The 19,685-nt window shown below is 48.8% G+C and overlaps 1 protein-coding gene across 1 annotated transcript in view; it reads right to left on the bottom strand.

Annotated features, from left to right (window-relative positions):
- Window positions 1-25: 25 nt before the first annotated feature.
- The window catches only part of med13a (mediator complex subunit 13a), a 120,294-nt gene continuing 100,634 nt past the window's right edge, over window positions 26-19,685 (bottom strand). The window contains exons 16-30 of the mRNA XM_014137886.3: window positions 16,863-17,797; window positions 16,486-16,653; window positions 15,877-16,100; window positions 14,973-15,162; window positions 12,729-13,155; window positions 12,337-12,547; window positions 11,929-12,120; window positions 9,123-9,346; window positions 8,615-8,757; window positions 8,332-8,490; window positions 7,545-7,733; window positions 7,239-7,390; window positions 5,837-6,001; window positions 5,358-5,458; window positions 26-1,137 (exon numbers count right to left, since the gene is read on the bottom strand). Of these exons, the coding sequence (XP_013993361.3) occupies window positions 1,005-1,137; window positions 5,358-5,458; window positions 5,837-6,001; window positions 7,239-7,390; window positions 7,545-7,733; window positions 8,332-8,490; window positions 8,615-8,757; window positions 9,123-9,346; window positions 11,929-12,120; window positions 12,337-12,547; window positions 12,729-13,155; window positions 14,973-15,162; window positions 15,877-16,100; window positions 16,486-16,653; window positions 16,863-17,797 (3,613 nt within the window). The 3' untranslated portion in view covers window positions 26-1,004. The remainder of the gene's footprint in view (window positions 1,138-5,357; window positions 5,459-5,836; window positions 6,002-7,238; window positions 7,391-7,544; window positions 7,734-8,331; window positions 8,491-8,614; window positions 8,758-9,122; window positions 9,347-11,928; window positions 12,121-12,336; window positions 12,548-12,728; window positions 13,156-14,972; window positions 15,163-15,876; window positions 16,101-16,485; window positions 16,654-16,862; window positions 17,798-19,685) is intronic.

The following is a 19,685-nucleotide window of genomic DNA, read 5'->3' as shown; positions in this document are numbered from 1 at the left end:
AACCACAACAAATGCACAGGTAAAATTGAGTTGACGCACTTTATTCCTAAAACAGAAGCCGCACCACCCATCGCTGGCACGGCATTCATATATAATTATTTATATATATTGCCGTTTTTTTTTTTTGTCTAAATGTGTGGTATAAAATACTATATATGACAATGTACCTCTTTATTTGAACACAGTGAACTTCATTGCTGTACAAGTCCTCTGCTGCTACAGCTTAGCTGTAAATCCTCCATGCACAAAGGCATGGACATAATTCTCCAATCTACTTCTTCTGTACATCGTGACAATACAAATATTCTGTCCCCAATACAAAAAATAATACTCTAAAAGCAAACTACTGCGACTTTATTTCATTTTTCTGGGGGTTTTGTTTGTTTTTTAATTAAGAAGATTACATATATCTTAGACCAATTGCTTTAAAGCAGGAAGGCGATATAAACCTTCAAGATTTTTTTAATATATAAAAGAGATTAAGACAAATCATACATTTAAAAACTTACAATAAATAAGATAGATGCAGGCATTTCATTTGGATAAAATGTCATCCAAAGGAAAAAAAGGGAATTTTTCGGGTCTTAAAACCAAGGATCCATTCAAGTTTTTCGATCACTGAAATGTGCCTTGATTTCCAATACTTTACATGTTTCCCAAACGGTTTTGCCACAGTGTTAACATGGCGTTACCACAGCAAATACAGTGGCAACCGGGATCTCTCTCTTTTTCTCTTGTTCCTGTTATTAGCATCACCCGTTCCAGAAATCTCCCTTCTTCTTCTTCTTCTTCCACCACAGTGGTAGGAGCAGACTGAGATGTTTCTATGACCCGTTTCTATGACCCGTTTCTATTGCCGTCGCTACGGCCAAGGCATTCCTTCCATACAGCAGCCTTCTCTAATCTACTCCTATTCAAGTCCAGCATCACCCTGCCAGGTTGGAATTTCCTTTGGCATGTCCCCTAATTTTCTCCCCTTCCCCCTCCACCCATTAGGCTATTCGTTACAACATCTTCATGATAAAGTTGTACATCTGGTTGAGCACCACAAAGTGGATGGGCAGACAGGAGCGCCGATCCTGAGTCGCGGGGTCACACGTCAACCAGGAAAGGGCATTGTACTGCTCCAGCACAAATCTACAGAGGGAAGGAGGGAGGAGGAGAGACACGGCATGTGTTATTCACAACAAACACACCTCTCAAAGTGAGCACAAACCTTGAGATCAAGTGGAATACATTACTATCTCTTTGATAAGCACTTTAGATAGACCAGAAATTGATTTAAAGCATGTCCTAAGATCTTTAATGGCTGAGCCGTGGATGAGATTCACCCTTTGACTGCGGAGTGTGTTTGTGACCGCATAATGTGTGCGTGTGTGGTCTCATTTTTATATCCTCGAGGGGACCTGAAATCCACAAAAGTCCCCAGAAGGATGGTAAAACAAGGAAAATTATCCCTCGTGGGGACATTTCCCACATCCCCATGAGGACAAAGGCTATTTTAATCTTAGGTGTTAGGTTTAGTGTTAAAGTTATAATTAGGGTTAGGGGTTAAGGAAAATTGGATTTTGAATGGAAGTACATTTCTGTGTATGTGTGTGTTTACTAGGGAAGGGAATTTTACATTTTTTGATTGTTCGAGTACTCACATGATTTTTTTTAATCAACTGGAAAAACACATCTTTTTAGAACACAAGGTCCGTGCTGGAAAAACATACAGTAAGTGCACATTTATCTATATGTGTGACGACTTCTACCGAAGGTGGCTCCTCTCCCTGTTCGGGCGGCGCTCGGCGGTCGTCGTCGCCGGTCTACTAGCTGCCACCGATCCCTTTTTCCCTTTTCGTTTGGTTTTGTCTGTCTTTTGTTGCACCTGTTTTGAGTTGGGTTATTAGTGGGTTATTTAGTCTCGCTTGTCTAGGTTGGGTTCGTGCGGGATTGTTTGTTGTTACCTGTTGTGGGTTTTGGGGTTGCGGTTGATTTTCTTTGTCTATTGTGGACTTGCGTTTCTTTCTGGACTGCGTTCTGGCCCTTTTTGGGTGGACTATTTTTGTCTGGTTTGTTTTTATGCCTGTTCATGGTGTTTTGGACTCTGGAATAAAACGCTCTGCTAGTGCACATTTGGTCTCCTGCGGCTGACTTCACCCCCTCCCCTCCCCACCACTCCTAGAGCGCAGTGACAATATGCCATCAGATAGCAACAATGATTTATCATAACCATTAATTTATCATAACCATTACGTATAACAAATCCTAATTACTAAATTGGCCCATATTCACTGAGTGTACAAAACATTAGGAACATCTGCTCTTTCCATGACATAGACAGACCAGGTGAATCCAGGTAAAAGCTAAGACTTAGATTGTGTATGTGTGCCATTCACAGGGTGAATGGGCAAGACAAAAGATTTACAGTAAGTGCCTTTGAACGGGGTATGGTAGTAGGTATCAGGTGCACCAGTTTGAGTGTGTCAAGAACTGCAACGCTGCTGGGTTTTTCACGCTCAGCAGTTTCCTGTGTGTATCAAGAATGGTCTACCACACAAAGGACATCCAGCCAACTTGACACAAATGTGGGAAGCATTGCAGTCAACATGGGCCATCATCCCTGTGGAACGCTTTCGATACCTTGTAGAGCCCATGCCCGATGAATTGAGACTGTTCTGAGGGAAAAAGTGGGTACAACTCAATATTTGGAAGGTGTTCCTAATTTTTTGTATACTCAGTGTATATTCAGTTAATAGAAAAGAAAGTGCCATTTAAATTATTTTATTGAAACCATAACCATAATTTCAACTGGTTACATTATATCGTGGAACACAATCTTCAAAAAGGCAGTAACCTCAGCAGCGGCGCTTGCTCATAGAAGGAGCTTACAATGACATAGCTTTGTTTTGTTCATTTTGTAGACAATACACTCTTATTTCCAGAGCCCTTATCACAGTGGAGACACACCTATTTTATAGTATAAAAAAACATGACGTAATATAACAGAATAAAATAGAACTGAACATTTTTCCAAATGAAAAATATTGCCAGTGCAAAGTGATGCACATCTCATGCCTGGAACAGTTAGTGGTTCTCAAAGAGTGATCATTTGAAACGGGACTCAATTTAGCACGTTTTTTTCAGGGTTACAAACCAAAACTAGATATACAGACATTGAATTTAGTTTATTCTGACTGTTCTTTGGAATAAAGAAATGTATGAACAATTCCAAATTGAAAACTGCATGGTAATGAATTACGACCAAGACATATGTTTGGTGAATAAGCATATACTTAAGGATTCTGATGAAAGTACGCTCTTTGTCTTTTAAAAACGAATGTTTTTGCATTTTTTCAGTGTGGAACCTGTCTATGTTCAGGAGGGTTATAGCCTACGCTAACCAATTCTACATGGCACTAGCAGTTCACAAAGTAGCTTAAGCGGAAAATAGATGGGACGCAATTATTCCAAAACTGCAACTTGTTGATTGAACACATATTTTCCTACGTCAATCAACCAGTCCATTTTGAATTTGTGTCATAATTTGGCAAGGAATATAGCTTGTGTATCCCATCAGTTAGACACGTTTTTTAGGCATTTATTTCTGTAGGCCTAACGGGAGCTTGTGTGTGCACTCAGTATGTGTGTGTAGAGGGAGCGGTCGGAACGCAATTGAGTGAATGAGAAACGGAGGGGAAAGGACATTTAGGGAGAAGAACAGTGCGATGCTTGGCTTGGTTTCTTTATTGTTGTGCCCCGCAAATGCACATGTACAAATGGACATTAGAGTCAAAACAAATGAATGTTGTCTTCAAGACAAAATTTCACTTGCCTGTTCGGGCAGCCACAAAGCACATTCCACCAAATAGTTTTACAGTATTTGAATTTGTTTAAATCTCTGGTTAACAATGGAGCTTTGACGTCTGTTTGAGTACTCAAGTATACCGCCCTAACAGATCCACAGATGATGCAATCTCTATTACACTGCACACTGCCCTTTCCCACCTGGACAAAATTAACACCTATGTGAGAATGCTATTCATTGACTACAGCTCAGCGTTCAACACCATAGTGCCCTCAAAGCTCATCACTAAGCTAAGGACCCTGGGACTAAACACCTCCCTCTGCAACTGGATTCTGGACTTCCTGACGGGCCGCCCCCAGGTGGTAAGGGTAGGTAATAACACATCCGCCATGCTGATCCTCAACACGGGGGCCCTCAGGGGTGCGTGCTCAGTCCCCTCCTGCACTCCCTGTTCACTCATGACTGCACAGCCAGGCACGACTCCAACACCATCATTAAGTTGGCCGATGACAACAGTGGTAGGCCTGATCACCGACAACGACGAGACAGCCTATAGAAGGAGGTCAGAGACCTGGCTGTGTGGTGCCAGGACAACAATCTCTCCATCAACGTGATCAAGACAAAGGAGATGATTGTGGACTACAGGAAAAGGAAGGCCAAACACGCCCCCATTCTCACCGATGGGGCTGTAGTGGAGCAGGTTGAGAGCTTCAAGTTCCTTGGTGTCCACATCACCAACAAACTAACATGGTCCAAGCACACCAAGACAGTCGTGAAGAGGGCACGACAAAACTTATTCTCCCTCAGGAGACTGAAAAGATTTGGCATGGGTCTTCAGATCCTCAAAAAGTTCTACAGCTGCACCATCGAGAGCATCCTGACTGGTTGCACCACTGCCTGGTATGGCAACTGCTCAGCCTCTGACCGCAAGGCACTACAGAGGGTAGTGCGTACGGCCCAGTACATCACTGGTGCCAAGCTTCCTGCCATCCAAGACCTCTATACCAGGCGGTGTCAGAGTAAGGCCCTAAAAATTGTCATAGACTCCAGCCTCCCTAGTCATAGACTTTTCTCTCTGCTACTCAAGCGGTACCGGAGAGCCAAGTCTAGGTCCAACAGGCTTCTAAACAGCTTCTACCCCCAAGCCATAAGACTCCTGAACATCTAGTGAAATGGCTACTCAGACTATTTGCATTGCCCCCCCCCCCCCCCCCCTTTACACTGCTGCTACTCTGTTATTATCTATGCATAGTCACTTTAATAACTCTACCTACATGTACATATTACCTCAATTACCTCGACTAACCGGTGCCCCCGCACATTGACTCTGTACCGGTAATCCCTGTATATTGCCTTGCTATTTTACTGTTGCTCTTTAATTATTAGTTATTTTTTATTTCTTATTCATATTTTTGGGGGGGTATTTTATTTTTTATTTTTTTAAACTGCACTGTTGGTTAGGGCTTATAAGTAAGTATTTCACTGTTGTATTCGGTGAATGTGACAAATAACATTTGATTTGATTTGAATTACTTGATTACTCATGCCCATCCCCAATGTTTACCTGAGTACGTCTGAGGTCTGATTGGAGTCGAGTGGGTGGGAGTGTTTGCTGTGCAGCAGTTCATCTGATTGCACTGAAGACACGTGGAGATGCAGAGAAGCCTGGGGAAAGACAAGACACACAGGAAGTCAGTGACAGGCCTAGCTGAACCATTCACACAGTAATAACAGAGCAAACAAAAGTCAGTCAATCACTGATATCTGGAGCAAGTGAATAGAATCTAGGTTAAAATAAAATGATGTGTTAATTAACTATGAGTGTTTGATACTGAATCCTGTCAGTCAAAAACAATTATTTTAAAAATGACTATTAACAATGACTTCAAAGTGGCATGAGATCAGAAGACGTATTATAATCCAGGGCCCGTATTCATAAATTGTCTCAGACTACAACAATGTTGATCCTAGATCAGCACTCATACTCTGAGACAATATGAATATGGGCCCAGGAGTATGAGTGCAGATGTCTGACAGCTTTACCTTGAGGAAAAGGGGACACTGGTTCTGAGCTTGAGGGCAGGCTGACCAGAACCAGTCAGGCAGTGGGCCGGCTTTGGCTGTGGACACAAAGTAGCCCAGGGCCAGGGGCTGCTGCAGGATGTTAGGAGCTTCATCGTGGGACTCCATCCGGTCTGTACTCTGGCCCTGGAAGGGAAGAGGAGGAGGCGGAGTTCATCTCTGGCGTGTAATAATGTACACTGTAAAAGTCTTTTTGGTTTTTCATACATTACAGAACAACTGTTCAAGAAACCTAAGTAGCACTAGCATTATCAATCCAGGCCAAATCTACTTGAATAAATTACTTTACTTAAATGTCATCTTTGTGTTCATCTTAAAGGGGCAATCTGCCATTGAAACAATAACAAAGCGGTAACCTGCCACTGTTTTGGTTTAAAGCTGAGGGCTGGAGAAATGTAACTCTCAAATTCATAGACATATGAGCTATGGATGCAAGAACTGACCATCCATAATATATGCATAATTACAGTTTTAACCATGTTTTGTGTTGATACAATTTTTTTATTTTATTTTTATTTTTATTTCACCTTTATTTAACCAGGTAGGCAAGTTGAGAACAAGTTCTCATTTACAATTGTGACCTGGCCAAGATAAAGCAAAGCAGTTCGACAACATACAACAACACAGAGTTACACATGGAGTAAAACAAACATACAGTCAATAATAGAGTAGAAAATAAGTCTATATACAATGTGAGCAAATGAGGTGAGATAAGGGAGGTAAAGGCAAAAAAGGCCATGGTGGCAAAGTAACAATGTAAAAATAGTTTGAATTACTCTGTTTACAAAGAAGTGAAACCAGCTTATTTATTATTCTGATGGGGTATGACATTTAAACTAAGCTCATGAGGCATTTATAAGTTATATTCTTCAATAATCAATGGGTATATTTCATTAATTTAAAAGTGTTAAAATGGATGTAGCAACTGCAGATTGTGTCACTTCTGCTCCCGCTCTTACCCCCCTGGCGCTGAGGGCGCCAGGCTGCCCTGCATCACTAACGCTTATCATCTATTACCCACACCTGCCTTCCCTCGTCACGCGCTTCAGCGACATTGGACTCACCTGGACTCACTCATCATCTGTTTATTACCTCCCCTATATGTGTCAGTTCCCTTGCTCTGTTCCCTGCTGATGCATTGATTGTTTTTTGTCTGTGTTATCTGTTTGCTGACACTGTTACCGTCTCGTTCCATGTCCGTTCTACATTAAATGTTTTACTCCCCGTACCTGCTTCGTCTCTCCAGCGTCATCCATGTGACAGATTGCCCCTTTAAGTTAAAGTTTTTTCCTCAATAAAGTCTGTACTAGAGTACCTCTTATAGTCTATACAGGTGAGACATGTTGTGGTGTGGTGGGCCTACCTTGCTGCCGTCTCCCCCCTGGTGGTAGTGGCCGCCAGGGGAGTGTACCGGCGAGGTGGTGGGCGAGGCGGGCAGGATATTGATGATGTCGGGGTCCACCAGGTCATTCTCCTGGTCCAGCAGGTCAAAGATCCCAATGGCGTCCGACCCATCTGAACAGAGGAGGAGAGGAGAAGAGGAGAGAAACTCAAAAAACTACTTCTTTCCAATGGACTAAATCAATTATTGTCAATAAGGATAAGAAAAAGGTAAGGTCAAAGTTGAGAGTTGAGGCCAGAGGGAGGAGCAGAGGTACAGTAGACTCACCGGGGATGGGGTTGAAGGCGATATCTATGTTGGTGTCAGTAGTGTAGTTGGAGCTAGCCACCTGGACAAAGGCTGAGGTGGGAAACACCAGGATGTGGGTACAGGATGTGTCCTGAGGAGTGCTCAGCTGGGACGTCTGCATGTTCAGAGTGGTGCTGCGGCCAAACACTGAGCCTGTAGACACAGAGTCTGGAGAGAAAGAGGGAGACAGGTTAATAATGCCTTCATCTTCATTGAATCTACATTGAAGGCATACAGTATACACGCAAATGGAAACGGGTGGCATCTGCTATAGCTATCATCCATTAATTAGTCAATTAATTAGTAACAACACTTAATTAATGCAGCAAAAATGTAAGTGGTGCCAATAAAAGCAAACTCGATCTTTCAACTGGCCATTTTTATTCAGTCCAGTGCTCTATTGTATTTTATAATTATCATTGGATCTGTGGAGTATAACCCACAATGTCTGGGTCAAAGCCAAGTCCTGGGAGAGGAGACATCCATCTCCTTTAACCAAAACCACTGGTCCGGAGGGACCAGTCCAGCCCCTCCTCATATACAGCAGTAGACCCATATTATACACCCACAGTATCAATGGTCCATGCCAGTCTCCATCACATCACACAGAAATCAATGGAGTTTGAGAACCAGTGGTTTATGGCTGAGAGAAGCACTGTCCTCAGACCCATCAATCTGATAACAACAGGGAGCGACAGGCATTATGATAGGCTGCCATCATCCATCAGACACACACACACACACAAAGGGCAGGAGAACGTAGTACCTGGCATGATGACAAAGGAGCCCTGAGGCTCCATGGCGACTAGGCAAGCGCTAAGGATGCTGGGAGTGTCGGAGGCAGAGATGCCACACATACGACACACCTCCTTGAGACGGCGACTCAGAGACTGCAGGTTCCTCCTGCTCAACAGAATACTCCAGTCTGGGACCGAGGCAGAAAGGAGAGCGAGAGAGGGAGAGAGAGAGAGACGAGTGAGTGAACAAGTAAGACAAGATAAACGCAAGAAAATAAACGTATAACAGTAAAATAGAATGCTCCACCTCACCTTTCAACTCGCCATGTCCCATTCTGCCCAGTCGACCAATCACCACCCTCCATGGTACTGATGTCATCTGCACCAGCCCCAAGCACCAATCCCACAGCTTCTGCAGGCCCGACCTCCGGGCAGAGCCTTTTTTCCTCCGCGCTCTGTGTCGAAACAAAAACACACACACACACATTCTGTCACACTCTGAAACGACAGCTGAACATTTAACACAACACCTATTACTACAAATCACTAGAGTTGCCAGGTTGGAAGGAAAGTTGTAGATTGTTGACCTTGCAATATTCATTACTACACTTCATTATTAGACAGTTTTCATCATTACCTGGTATATCGTAAAAAACGAAAAACTCAATGCAAAACAAACATTGTTTTGCTAAAAAAGAAAAACTGCTAGCTGCAATAGCCTGCCATTTGTAATGCTCTGCTCTGCTCGAGGTTTAGATGGTTTAGATGACTCTAGATGGTGGTGAGGATGATGATGGTGTGTGCTGTCGGGTGGTCCCACCTGTTGGGCACGTCGATGCTGATGATGCAGGTCTCCAGCAGCTCTCCGTACAGGTCAGTGCAGGTGGCCAGGAGCCAGCGCTGGTCATGGGACAGGCAGTAGCCCACAAACAGCACGTTGTACTTCTGAGAGGCCTCTCCGAACGTCTCCCCCAGCTCCGTCTGCTTGTCCTTGGTTGGCGCCAAGATGAAGGGAGGCGTGTATAGCCGCAAACACTCTGGTCTCTGTTGGGTGACGAGAGAGAGGGGTCAAAGGTTAGGGGTTAGTGGTTATACAAGGGTCGTGTTTATTAGGCAGAACATGTTTGACTGGGAGGTACTACTTAAATTTGTCAAATAACTATGATATCTTTTTGTTTTCCATTGCAACACGGTTGGGTACATTGTGCCCTGCTGAACACAATCCAGGACTTAAATCTATCTACTCCAGGACTAGAAAGACGTATGAGAATCACTGAGTTGGTTAGTCGACTGAGCCAACATTCCAAAAGTGTCACTACAGTTGTCCCCTCTCCCCACCCAAATCCCTGAAGAGATGACATTTATCCAGCTAGCTAAGTAGCTCAGCGTTTGTCTCTAGTACCCACTCCACTCCACTGTGTACAGGGGGAAATGCAATGTAGTGGGTGGTGGGTGAGTGGCTAGCTGGCCTGGGAGAGTTAAATAGGATTGGGTGCCAGTCTAGGGCCTCTCCCTGTCTAAACCTGCAGCCTGGAATCCATTAGGGACGTCTCAGGGAGCTAGCCAAGCAGATAATGGAAAGAAAACTGTAGAGAAGGAAGAGGGTTATAGGTTCAACTGGTCTTGTTCCAGGACTAAGGGGGTTAGTATAACCCTCTCTCCAGCTCAGTGCTCCCTCTCTTGCTGGCACACTACACATGGCCAGAGCAGAGGGCTGAGGATCAGAGGGCTGGAGAGCAGAGGGCTGGAGAGCAGGGGGCTGGAGAGCAGGGGGCTGGAGAGCAGGGGGCTGGAGAGCAGAGGGCTGAGGAGCAGAGGGCTGGAGAGCAGGGGGCTGGAGAGCAGGGGGCTGGAGAGCAGAGGGCTGAGGAGCAGAGGGCTGGAGAGCAGAGGGCTGGAGAGCAGGGGGCTGGAGAGCAGGGGGCTGGAGAGCAGAGGGCTGAGGATCAGAGGGCTGGAGAGCAGAGGGCTGGAGAGCAGAGGGCTGGAGAGCAGGGGGCTGGAGAGCAGGGGGCTGGAGAGCAGAGGGCTGAGGAGCAGAGGGCTGAGGAGCAGAGGGCTGGAGGAGCAGAGGGCTGAGGAGCAGAGGGCTGGAGAGCAGAGGGCTGGAGAGCAGAGGGCTAAGGAGCAGAGGGCTGGAGAGCAGAGGGCTGAGGAGCAGAGGGCTGGAGAGCAGAGGGCTGAGGAGCAGAGGGCTGGAGAGCAGAGGGCTGGAGAGCAGGGGGCTGGAGAGCAGAGGGCTGGAGAGCAGAGGGCTGAGGAGCAGAGGGCTGGGGAGCAGAGGGCTGAGGAGCAGAGGGCTGGAGAGCAGAGGGCTGGAGAGCAGAGGGCTGGGGAGCAGAGGGCTGAGGAGCAGAGGGCTGGAGAGCAGAGGGCTATCGAGCAGAGGGCTAAGGAGCAGAGGGCTAAGGAGCAGAGGGCTGGAGAGCAGAGGGCTAAGGAGCAGAGGGCTGGAGAGCAGAGGGCTAAGGAGCAGAGAGCTGAGGAGCAGAGGGCTGGAGAGCAGAGGGCTGGAGAGCAGAGGGCTGGAGAGCAGAGGGCTAAGGAGCAGAGGGCTGAGGAGCAGAGGGCTAAGGTGCAGAGGGCTGGAGAGCAGAGAGCTGAGGAGCAGAGGGCTAGAGAGCAGAGGGCTGGAGAGCAGAGGGCTGGAGAGCAGAGGGCTGGAGAGCAGAGGGCTAAGGAGCAGAGGGCTGGAGAGCAGAGGGCTGGAGAGCAGAGGGCTGGGGAGCAGAGGGCTGAGGAGCAGAGGGCTAAGGAGCAGAGGGCTGAGGAGCAGAGGGCTGGAGCAGAGGGCTGGAGAGCAGAGGGCTAAGGAGCAGAGGGCTCGAGAGCAGAGGGCTCGAGAGCAGAGGGCTAAGGAGCAGAGGGCTGGAGAGCAGAGGGCTGGAGAGGAGGGCAGGAGGGGGCTGGAGAGCAGAGGGCTGGAGAGCAGAGGGCTGGAGAGCAGAGGGCTAAGGAGCAGAGGGCTCGAGAGCAGAGGGCTGGAGAGCAGAGGGCTGGAGAGCAGAGGGCTGGAGAGCAGAGGGCTGAGGAGCAGAGGGCTGGAGAGCAGAGGGCTCGAGAGCAGAGGGCTAAGGAGCAGAGGGCTGGAGAGCAGAGGGCTGGAGAGCAGAGGGCTGGAGAGCAGAGGGCTGGAGAGCAGAGGGCTGGAGAGCAGAGGGCTGAAGAGCAGAGGGCTGGAGAGCAGAGGGCTGGAGAGCAGAGGGCTAAGGAGCAGAGGGCTGGAGAGCAGAGGGCTGGAGAGCAGTGGGCTAAGGAGCAGAGGGCTGGAGAGCAGAGGGCTCGAGAGCAGAGGGCTGAGGAGCAGAGGGCTGAGGATCAGAGGGCCGAGGAGCAGAGGGCTGAGGATCAGAGGGCTGAGGAGCAGAGGGGAGGGTCAGGCTATGACGGGGTTGGGAAACCCTGGTTCTCAGGGGAGGTTGTGTCCGCTGGTTTACTGCTCTCCCTGCCACTTCATTCATCCATTCAAGTCGATGCTTTCCTACACCTGGTTTCCACAATCTAAATCAAATCACTGATTCAGACACAGCTGTCCCTGTGGTCCAGACATGCCCATCTCTGGTGTAGGAGCTGCATATTAATTAGGATCATGTTAGGATAATGTTGGTCAGTGATGATTTGTGTACCTCTGGGCTCTTCAGCGCAGTGTCGATGGCCAGGCCAGGGCCAAAGCCGGTTAGTGACTTGACGTTGGTGGACCCGGGGAGGGGCCGCCTGCACTGGGAGAACACTGAGAAGGCCAGGGACTTGAGGTGTTGAGCGTAGATATGACGCTCCTCGCTCCTCACCGGCTGGAGCAGGTACTGGCACGGGATGATCTGAGAGGTCAGCATACAACACTAATAAAACTACTGTACATTACATACAGCGCCCAGTTCTGTCTTCTTTCATACTGATTGTCCCATCGGACATCTTTAGAAGTAAAGCAAAGTCTTAGCAACTGTTAGTGATAGTTTATTCTAAATAAACGGACACTTCTTGACAATGCCAGACACATTATTTCATCAACACACACAGACTTGTGTTGAGGTTACCTGTACAGAGACAGCGTTGCGGATGTGTGGTGGGAGGAACTGGAGCATCTCCAGGTAGCAGCGCAGCAGGCCCAGGGTCCACACACTGGACCCCGCCTCAGGCTCCTCATAGGTGAAGGGGTCCACGATGTACACCACGATGGCCGGGGGGTATGTGATGGCGTGAGATTCTCCGTCTGTCGGCACACCCACCTTCTCTCGCTCCATGGTGCTGAGGAGGGGGACAAGAGCGAGAGGGGAGTTAGGACGAGGAATGGGGTTTCCCTCCAGGCACTGTGTGTGTGTGTGTGTGTGTGTGTGTGTGTGTGTGTGTGTGTGTGTGTGTGTGTGTGTGTGTGTGTGTGTGTGTGTGTGTACATATGAGTGAATGCGGACCCTGGTGTTGTAGCTACCTCTCTAGGGGTTCAGTGGGTGCCTGGGCCTGGCTGGCTGAGTCCCCCCCGGGGAGTCCTGTGTTCTGGGAACCAGCCTGCTGGCCCAGCTGCCCTCCCTGGGTGCCACCATCCAGGCCCTGGTTCTGCAAGCCCATGGTCCCAAAGGGAGGGAAAGAGCTGGGCTTGGCAGACTGCATCCCGCTGCTGGGCAGGCTCCCTGATGATGCCGCGCTGTTGGCACTGTTGGCTACACCCGTGCTGTTGCTAGGCGCGCTGCCGCTGCTGTTGGGGAGGGAGGGGCCTCCGGGGGTCGCTGAGTTTTGGGGGCCGGTCGAGGTGGTGGAGGAGGAGCCGGAGGATTGCATGGATGAGGATTGGCTGGAGGGAGGGGGTGTGGGCTGTGCGAGGAGTGAGCTGTGTAAAGGCTGCGAGGCGAGGTATGGAGCTGAGGGGAGAGACAGGAGCAGAAAGCACAGGTTAACAGTAGTCAAACAACCTTTAACACAATCTCATTCATAAGCTATGTGAACGACCTAGCATTATACTTTAGAAACCAATATATATACACTGCTCCAAAAAATAAAGGGAACACTTAAACAACACAATGTAACTCCAAGTCAATCACACTTCTGTGAAATCAAACTGTCCACTTAGGAAGCAACACTGATTGACAATAAATTTCACATGCTGTTGTGCAAATGGAATAGACAACAGGTGGAAATTATAGGCAATTAGCAAGACATCCCCAATAAAGGAGTGGTTCTGCAGGTGGTGACCACAGACCACTTCTCAGTTCCTATGCTTCCTGGCTGATGTTTTGGTCACTTTTGAATGCTGGCGGTGCTTTCACTCTAGTGGTAGCATGAGACGCAGTCTACAACCCACACAAGTGGCTCAGGTAGTGCAGCTCATCCAGGATGGCACATCAATGCGAGCTGTGGCAAGAAGGTTTGCTGTGTCTGTCAGCGTAGTGTCCAGAGCATGGAGGCGCTACCAGGAGACAGGCCAGTACATCAGGAGACGTGGAGGAGGCCGTAGGAGGGCAACAACCCAGCAGCAGGACCACTACCTCCGCCTTTGTGCAAGGAGGAGCAGGAGAAGCACTGCCAGAGCCCTGCAAAATGACCTCCAGCAGGCCACAAATGTGCATGTGTCTGCTCAAACGGTCAGAAACAGACTCCATGAGGGTGGTATGAGGGCCCGACGTCCACAGGTGGGGGTTGTGCTTACAGCCCAACACCGTGCAGGACGTTTTGCATTTGCCAGAGAACACCAAGATTGGCAAATTCGCCACTGGCGCCCTGTGCTCTTCACAGATGAAAGCAGGTTCACACTGAGCACGTGACAGACGTGACAGAGTCTGGAGACGCAGTGGAGAACGTTCTGCTGCCTGCAACATCCTCCAGTATGACCAGTTTGGCGGTGGGTCAGTCATGGTGTGGGGTGGCATTTCTTTGGGGGGCCGCACAGCCCTCCATGTGCTCGCCAGAGGTAGCCTGACTGCCATTAGGTACTGAGATGAGATCCTCAGACCCCTTGTGAGACCATATTCTGGTGCGGTTGGCCCTGGGTTCCTCCTAATGCAAGACAATGCTAGACCTCATGTGGCTGGAGTGTGTCAGCAGTTCCTGCAAGAGGAAGGCATTGATGCTATGGACTGGCCCGCCCGTACCCCAGACCTGAATCCAATTGAGCACATCTGGGACATCATGTCTCGCTCCATCCACCAACGCCACATTGCACCACAGACTGTCCAGGAGTTGGCGGATGCTTTAGTCCAGGTCTGGGAGGAGATCCCTCAGGAGACCATCCGCCACCTCATCAGGAGCATGCCCAGGCGTTGTAGGGAGGTCATACAGGCACGTGGAGGCCACACACACTACTGAGACTCATTTTGACTTGTTTTAAGGACATTACATCAAAGTTGGATCAGCCTGTAGTGTGGTTTTCAACTTTAATTTTGAGTGTGACTCCAAATCCAGACCTCCATGGGTTGATAAATTGGATTTCCATTGATTATTTTTGTGTGATTTTTGTTGTCAGCACATTCAACTAATGTAAAGAAAAAAGTATTTAATAAGATTATTTCTTTCATTCAGATCTAGGATGTGTTGTTTAAGTGTTCCCTTTATTTTTTTGAGCAGTGTATAAAGAACAATAGAAACCACGTTGTAAAACCATGTTCTTGGCAATATGGGGATGGCAGGTACCGAAAGGTCCGACGCCGGCCAATTCCCCAACCGTGTAGTCATTGGAACCTACCAAGGTCGTAGCGGCAGACTTGAGCGTAAAGCTTGAGCTTGGCGAAGGCGTCACTGTTGCCGCTGGCAGCCTTGAGGAACCAATCGCTGACAGGCTGCTCCGCCAGCTTCTTGGCGGCCGCTCCACCCACTCTCACGATGCCGTCCGGGTGGTCTTTTGAGATGGGGCGGTGTTGGCCCAGACGACATGACTGCAGGGCACATGGAGAGTGGGGGTAGGGATGGAAGGAGAAGAAGGAGGGAGGGAAAGAGAGGAGGGATGGCGGAATGGTTAGACAACAGCACAGGAACGACTTGAGTGAATTTATGTCAAGGTAGACAGTCCAATAAGGAATGGTACAGAACTGAAGGAGACAGGCTCTTTTTTCTGTCATCAATACGTACACTAAGCCTCTAGCAAGGTATGGGTCAATTCCATTTCAATTCCATTTCATTCAATAATTGAAATGTGCCCTTTGTTTTCAATTAGGAGTTTTCTATTTTTCACACTGACATTTCAATTCACTTCCCAAAATGTCATATCCTCTTAACTCCCAACTCCTATGGTCATATCCTCTTAACTCCCAACTCCTATGGTCATATCCTCTTAACTCCCAACTCCTATGGTCATATCCTCTTAACTCCCAACTCCTATGGTCATAGCCTCTTAACTCCCAACTCCTATGGTCATAGCCTCTTAACTCCCAACTCCTATGGTCATAGCCTCTTAACTCCCAACTCCTATGGTCATAGCCTCTTAACTCCTAACTCCTATGGTCATATCCTCTTAACTCACAACTCCTATGGTCATTTTCATTGAAAAATAAAATTTTCCGGAAGAAAAATATCTTGCTTCAGCTGTCCAAAGATGCCCCATCTCTTGCATGGTAAATGGACGTTAACGTTGTAACATTCTCCAGCCTTACTTCGTAGACGGCGGTGAGGTCCCTGAAGAAGTTCTTGGCCCCCTGGAGCAGGGCCTCGTTGTCGGGACAGACCACCAGATAGCCAACGTCCCTGTGAGAGCCGAAGGGGTCCAGCAGCAGCTTCTCCCAGTAGGGCAGGCCGAAGGGCGACAGCACCACAAAGTCATACTCATAACCCACCAGGAAGGTAGGGATGGGCAGAGGCTCAGGAGACTCATCTGTGCCTGATGAAAGGAAGAAGAAGGGAGGGGGAGGAGAAGGAAGGATGCAGGAAGAGAGAGGCAGGAGAGAGAAGTGAAGGTGAAGAGATGAGTAGGGGGGCAGGGGTGAGGAGTGGAGAGTGGGGGGGAGAGGTATAAGAGAAGGTGAAGAGGAGGAGAGGAACAGAGGGAAGATAGTGAGTAATTACTTAAACAAGCCAGCGTGCCACCCGTCACCTCTCAGAGAAGGATTGAAAGCCCAAAGTGAACCCATCACAGCAGCAGTGGCAGCTTCCCCACTGAGCTGACATCTGGACTAGAGCAGTGTGACTGAGATGACTACTGATCTGTACCGTATCTGCCTACGTGAGTTTTTAGCTCTTGGAGAATTTAGTTCCTGGTGGCTTACCGTAGGAGCCCCGTCCAGCCATCTTGTGGAACTGCTGCCAGGTGAGGGGTCCCTGAACGCCCCAGGAGCGCACCGTCCTCTTCTTCTGGATGGCATCCTGGAGTACAGGCTGGAGGGAGAGCAGCACCCGCAGCACGTCCTGAGAGCACAGAGCAGTGATGTCCACCGCTGGGGAGAGGAGAAGGAGGAGAGAAATATAACTAGAAATATAAACATACCGCTAACTGGCAGGAAAAATGAACAGACTGGTTTCTGTTGGTTAGTTATGCTAGCCAACTGAAGCTCTAAAGGGCCAAATGCAAAGAACAAGGTATCAATGTATCAGACATGGATTTTAAGGATGGTTAGAACAACAAAATTGTGTTTTTCTTTTCTACCATTTTGTTTGGACCAGCGGTGTAGACAGGTGGTCTTGACCAGGGCCTCGTCCACCTTGCCTCCTGACATGTTGTCCATGAACTGGCGGCCGTGCTCCAGGGCCATGTAGCAGTCACTATGGTAGTCCCTCTCCTCCACCCTCACACAGGCCGGCACTGGACAACCCCCGGCCCCCCGCGCTGCCAGGCTGTCAGGCTCCATCCCAGCCATGGGCGAGAAGGGGTTGGTGCACTGGTCCTGTAGCAGTAAGATCAGCTCATCTGGTACCCTCTCTCCCCTCCCTCCTCCTCCTCCCCCTGTCCTCTCCAGCGAGTGTTGCCGCAGCGCCTCGAAGCGCTTCTCCGCCTCGCGGCTGACGTCCGAGTCGCGTCCGATGATGTCCAGCTCGTCCTCCAGAAATAGGCCCGAGCTGTTGCCGTAGCGGCGGTTGACGACTGCGCTGAAGCCGCAGGTGCAGGGGTACTGGGCCTCTCCCGTGGGGTCGCTCAGGTACACCCCCACGTCGGCCCCCTTGATGTTCATGTTGCACACGCAGATGCAGCAGCTGTCGAAGTTGCAGTCCTTGAAGAGGTTCATGACGGACTCAGAGAGGATGAGGGTGACGTAGAGGCTGTGGGCCTCGGGGATGGAGGGCACGGTGGCAGGTTCCACTGAGTTGAGGGGTCGACAGGTGGAGGGGGTAGAGGCAGGCGAGTAGAGGTCCGAGTTCTCATACTTGAGCGAACCCTGGACACTGGCGGGCCCTCTTGGGGTGCGTGGGGTACGGGGAGTGCGTGGTGTGGGGGCGGAGAAGCGCGGGGTGGCCGGGGAGGGCAGGATGCCCGTGCCACTGTTGCTGGGGGGGGCACTGTTGGACATGAAGGGCGTATGGGTCTGGGGTGTGTAGCTCTGGCTGTAGTCCTGGTCCATGGCACTGCCCACACTGGGGATGTTACTGTGGCAGAGAGAAGTGAAGAGAGGAATCAGTCACACAAACCAGCCTGTGGGGACAATATGCTAGAGCAGGGATCATCAACTAGATTCAGCCGCGGGATGATTTTTTTCTTGAACGGATGGTCGGGGGACGCAACATAATTACAAATAATTTGTAGACTGCTTACATTTGTATAATTATGATCACGTCTCTCTACTATGCGTGGAAATACCTAGGAACATATTTCTCAAATTAAAATCGCTTGGAGCTGATTTCCTGGTGTTTCTACAATTTTTTATGTCCAACAATGAAAATTCAACAACAACAAAACATTGGTGGGCCAAATAAAACCACCCGCAGGACAAATTCGTCCCGCAGGTCGCCAACTGGGGAACCCTGTGCTAGAGCTTGATTCAAAACAACACAACAAACCAGAGCTTGGTATACAGTAACACAACAATCAACAGTTCATTTCAGTATCAACTAAACCTCCATTACACAGCAGAGGTAAACAACACAACAACCGTCAAGAGGGGGAATGGTTAACAAAAAAGCAGAGAAAAGTGGCTGCCTGGCTGTCTATCGGGGTATCCCAATGCCACTGCGGAAGGTGCTGCCATTTGAAGCAGCCCCTCAATGAGGGAGAAGAGTATTTTTGGGCCTTGCGAGAGGAGAGCAGCTGTGATGAGAGCTAAAGAGGGAGGAGAGCACAGCACAGCCTGTCCCTGTCCATACCTAGGCTACTTACATGTGTGAGAAAGAAACAAATCGTGGCTGAACCTAAAGCAATAGGCCCCTGCCTCCTCCCTCTCTCTCCACCCCTATAGAGTGAACTACCTTTGATCAGGGCCCATAGTGCACTATAAAGGAAATAGAGTGCTATTTGGGATGCAGCCCTTACACGGCAGTAGCGCAGGTTAAGTAGTGAGGTTCGTAAAAACAGCATGACCAGCTTATAGGGCTTTCCCATGACATCCTGGGCCTTTACTGCCATTCTTAGCACTCTGCAAGGAACAGAGGCCCCATCTATACCCCCCTCTACCCAGACAATGGAACAGCAAGGTCCAATTGGCAGACGTTCTTATCAAGAGCGACTTACAGGAGCAATTAGGGTTAAGTGCCTTGCTCAAAGGCACATCGGCAGATTGTTTCTCTCCACCTAGTCAGCCTGGGGATTCAAACCAGCAACCTTTCAGTTACTGGACTGCTGAGTGGCGCAGTGGTCTAAGGCACTGCATCTCAGTGCTAGAGATGTCACTACAGACCCTGGTTTGATCCCGGGCTGTATCACAAGGGGTCCCATAGGGCGGCGCACAATTGTCCCAGCGTCGTCCAGGTTAGGGAGGCTTTGGCCGGGGTAGGCCGTCATTGTAAATAAGAACTTGTTCTTAACTGACTTGCCTAGTTAAATAAAAGGTTAAATAAAACATGTAAATACTGGCCCAACGCTCTTAACCACTAGGTTACGTGCTGTCCTCTAAGCCCTTAAACAGGTGTGCCCCAAATTATGCAGAGAGGTACAGCTATGATCATACAGCCATATATTAGGGAAACAGACCTGGTTTTGCCATTACTATTAAAATAGAACTTCAAATCACTCAATTGCCACCCTATGGTAATTACACTACTAGGAAAAAGGTCCGCAATAACAGTACTACTCATTGGGAGTTTTTGTTTAGGAGGCCTGTAAAATGGTTGAAAATGATAAACTCCCTGGGATAGTGGTGCCAGGAAAATAACCTCTCCCTCAACGTCAACAAAAGGAGCTGATTGTGGACTTCAGGAAACAGCAGCGGGAGCACGGCCCTATCCACATCCATATGCAGCGGTTGCCGTACCAGGCAGTGATACAGCGCAACAGGATGCTCTCAATTGTGCATCTGTAAAAATTTGTGAGGGTTTTAGGGGC

The sequence above is a fragment of the Salmo salar genome, chromosome 13, assembly GCF_965601325.2.
Source record: "Salmo salar chromosome 13, fSalSal1, whole genome shotgun sequence".
Classification (NCBI taxonomy): Eukaryota; Metazoa; Chordata; class Actinopteri; order Salmoniformes; family Salmonidae; genus Salmo; species Salmo salar.
The sequence above is the reverse complement of the archived record's forward strand: the minus strand, read 5'-3'. Positions and strand labels throughout refer to the sequence as shown.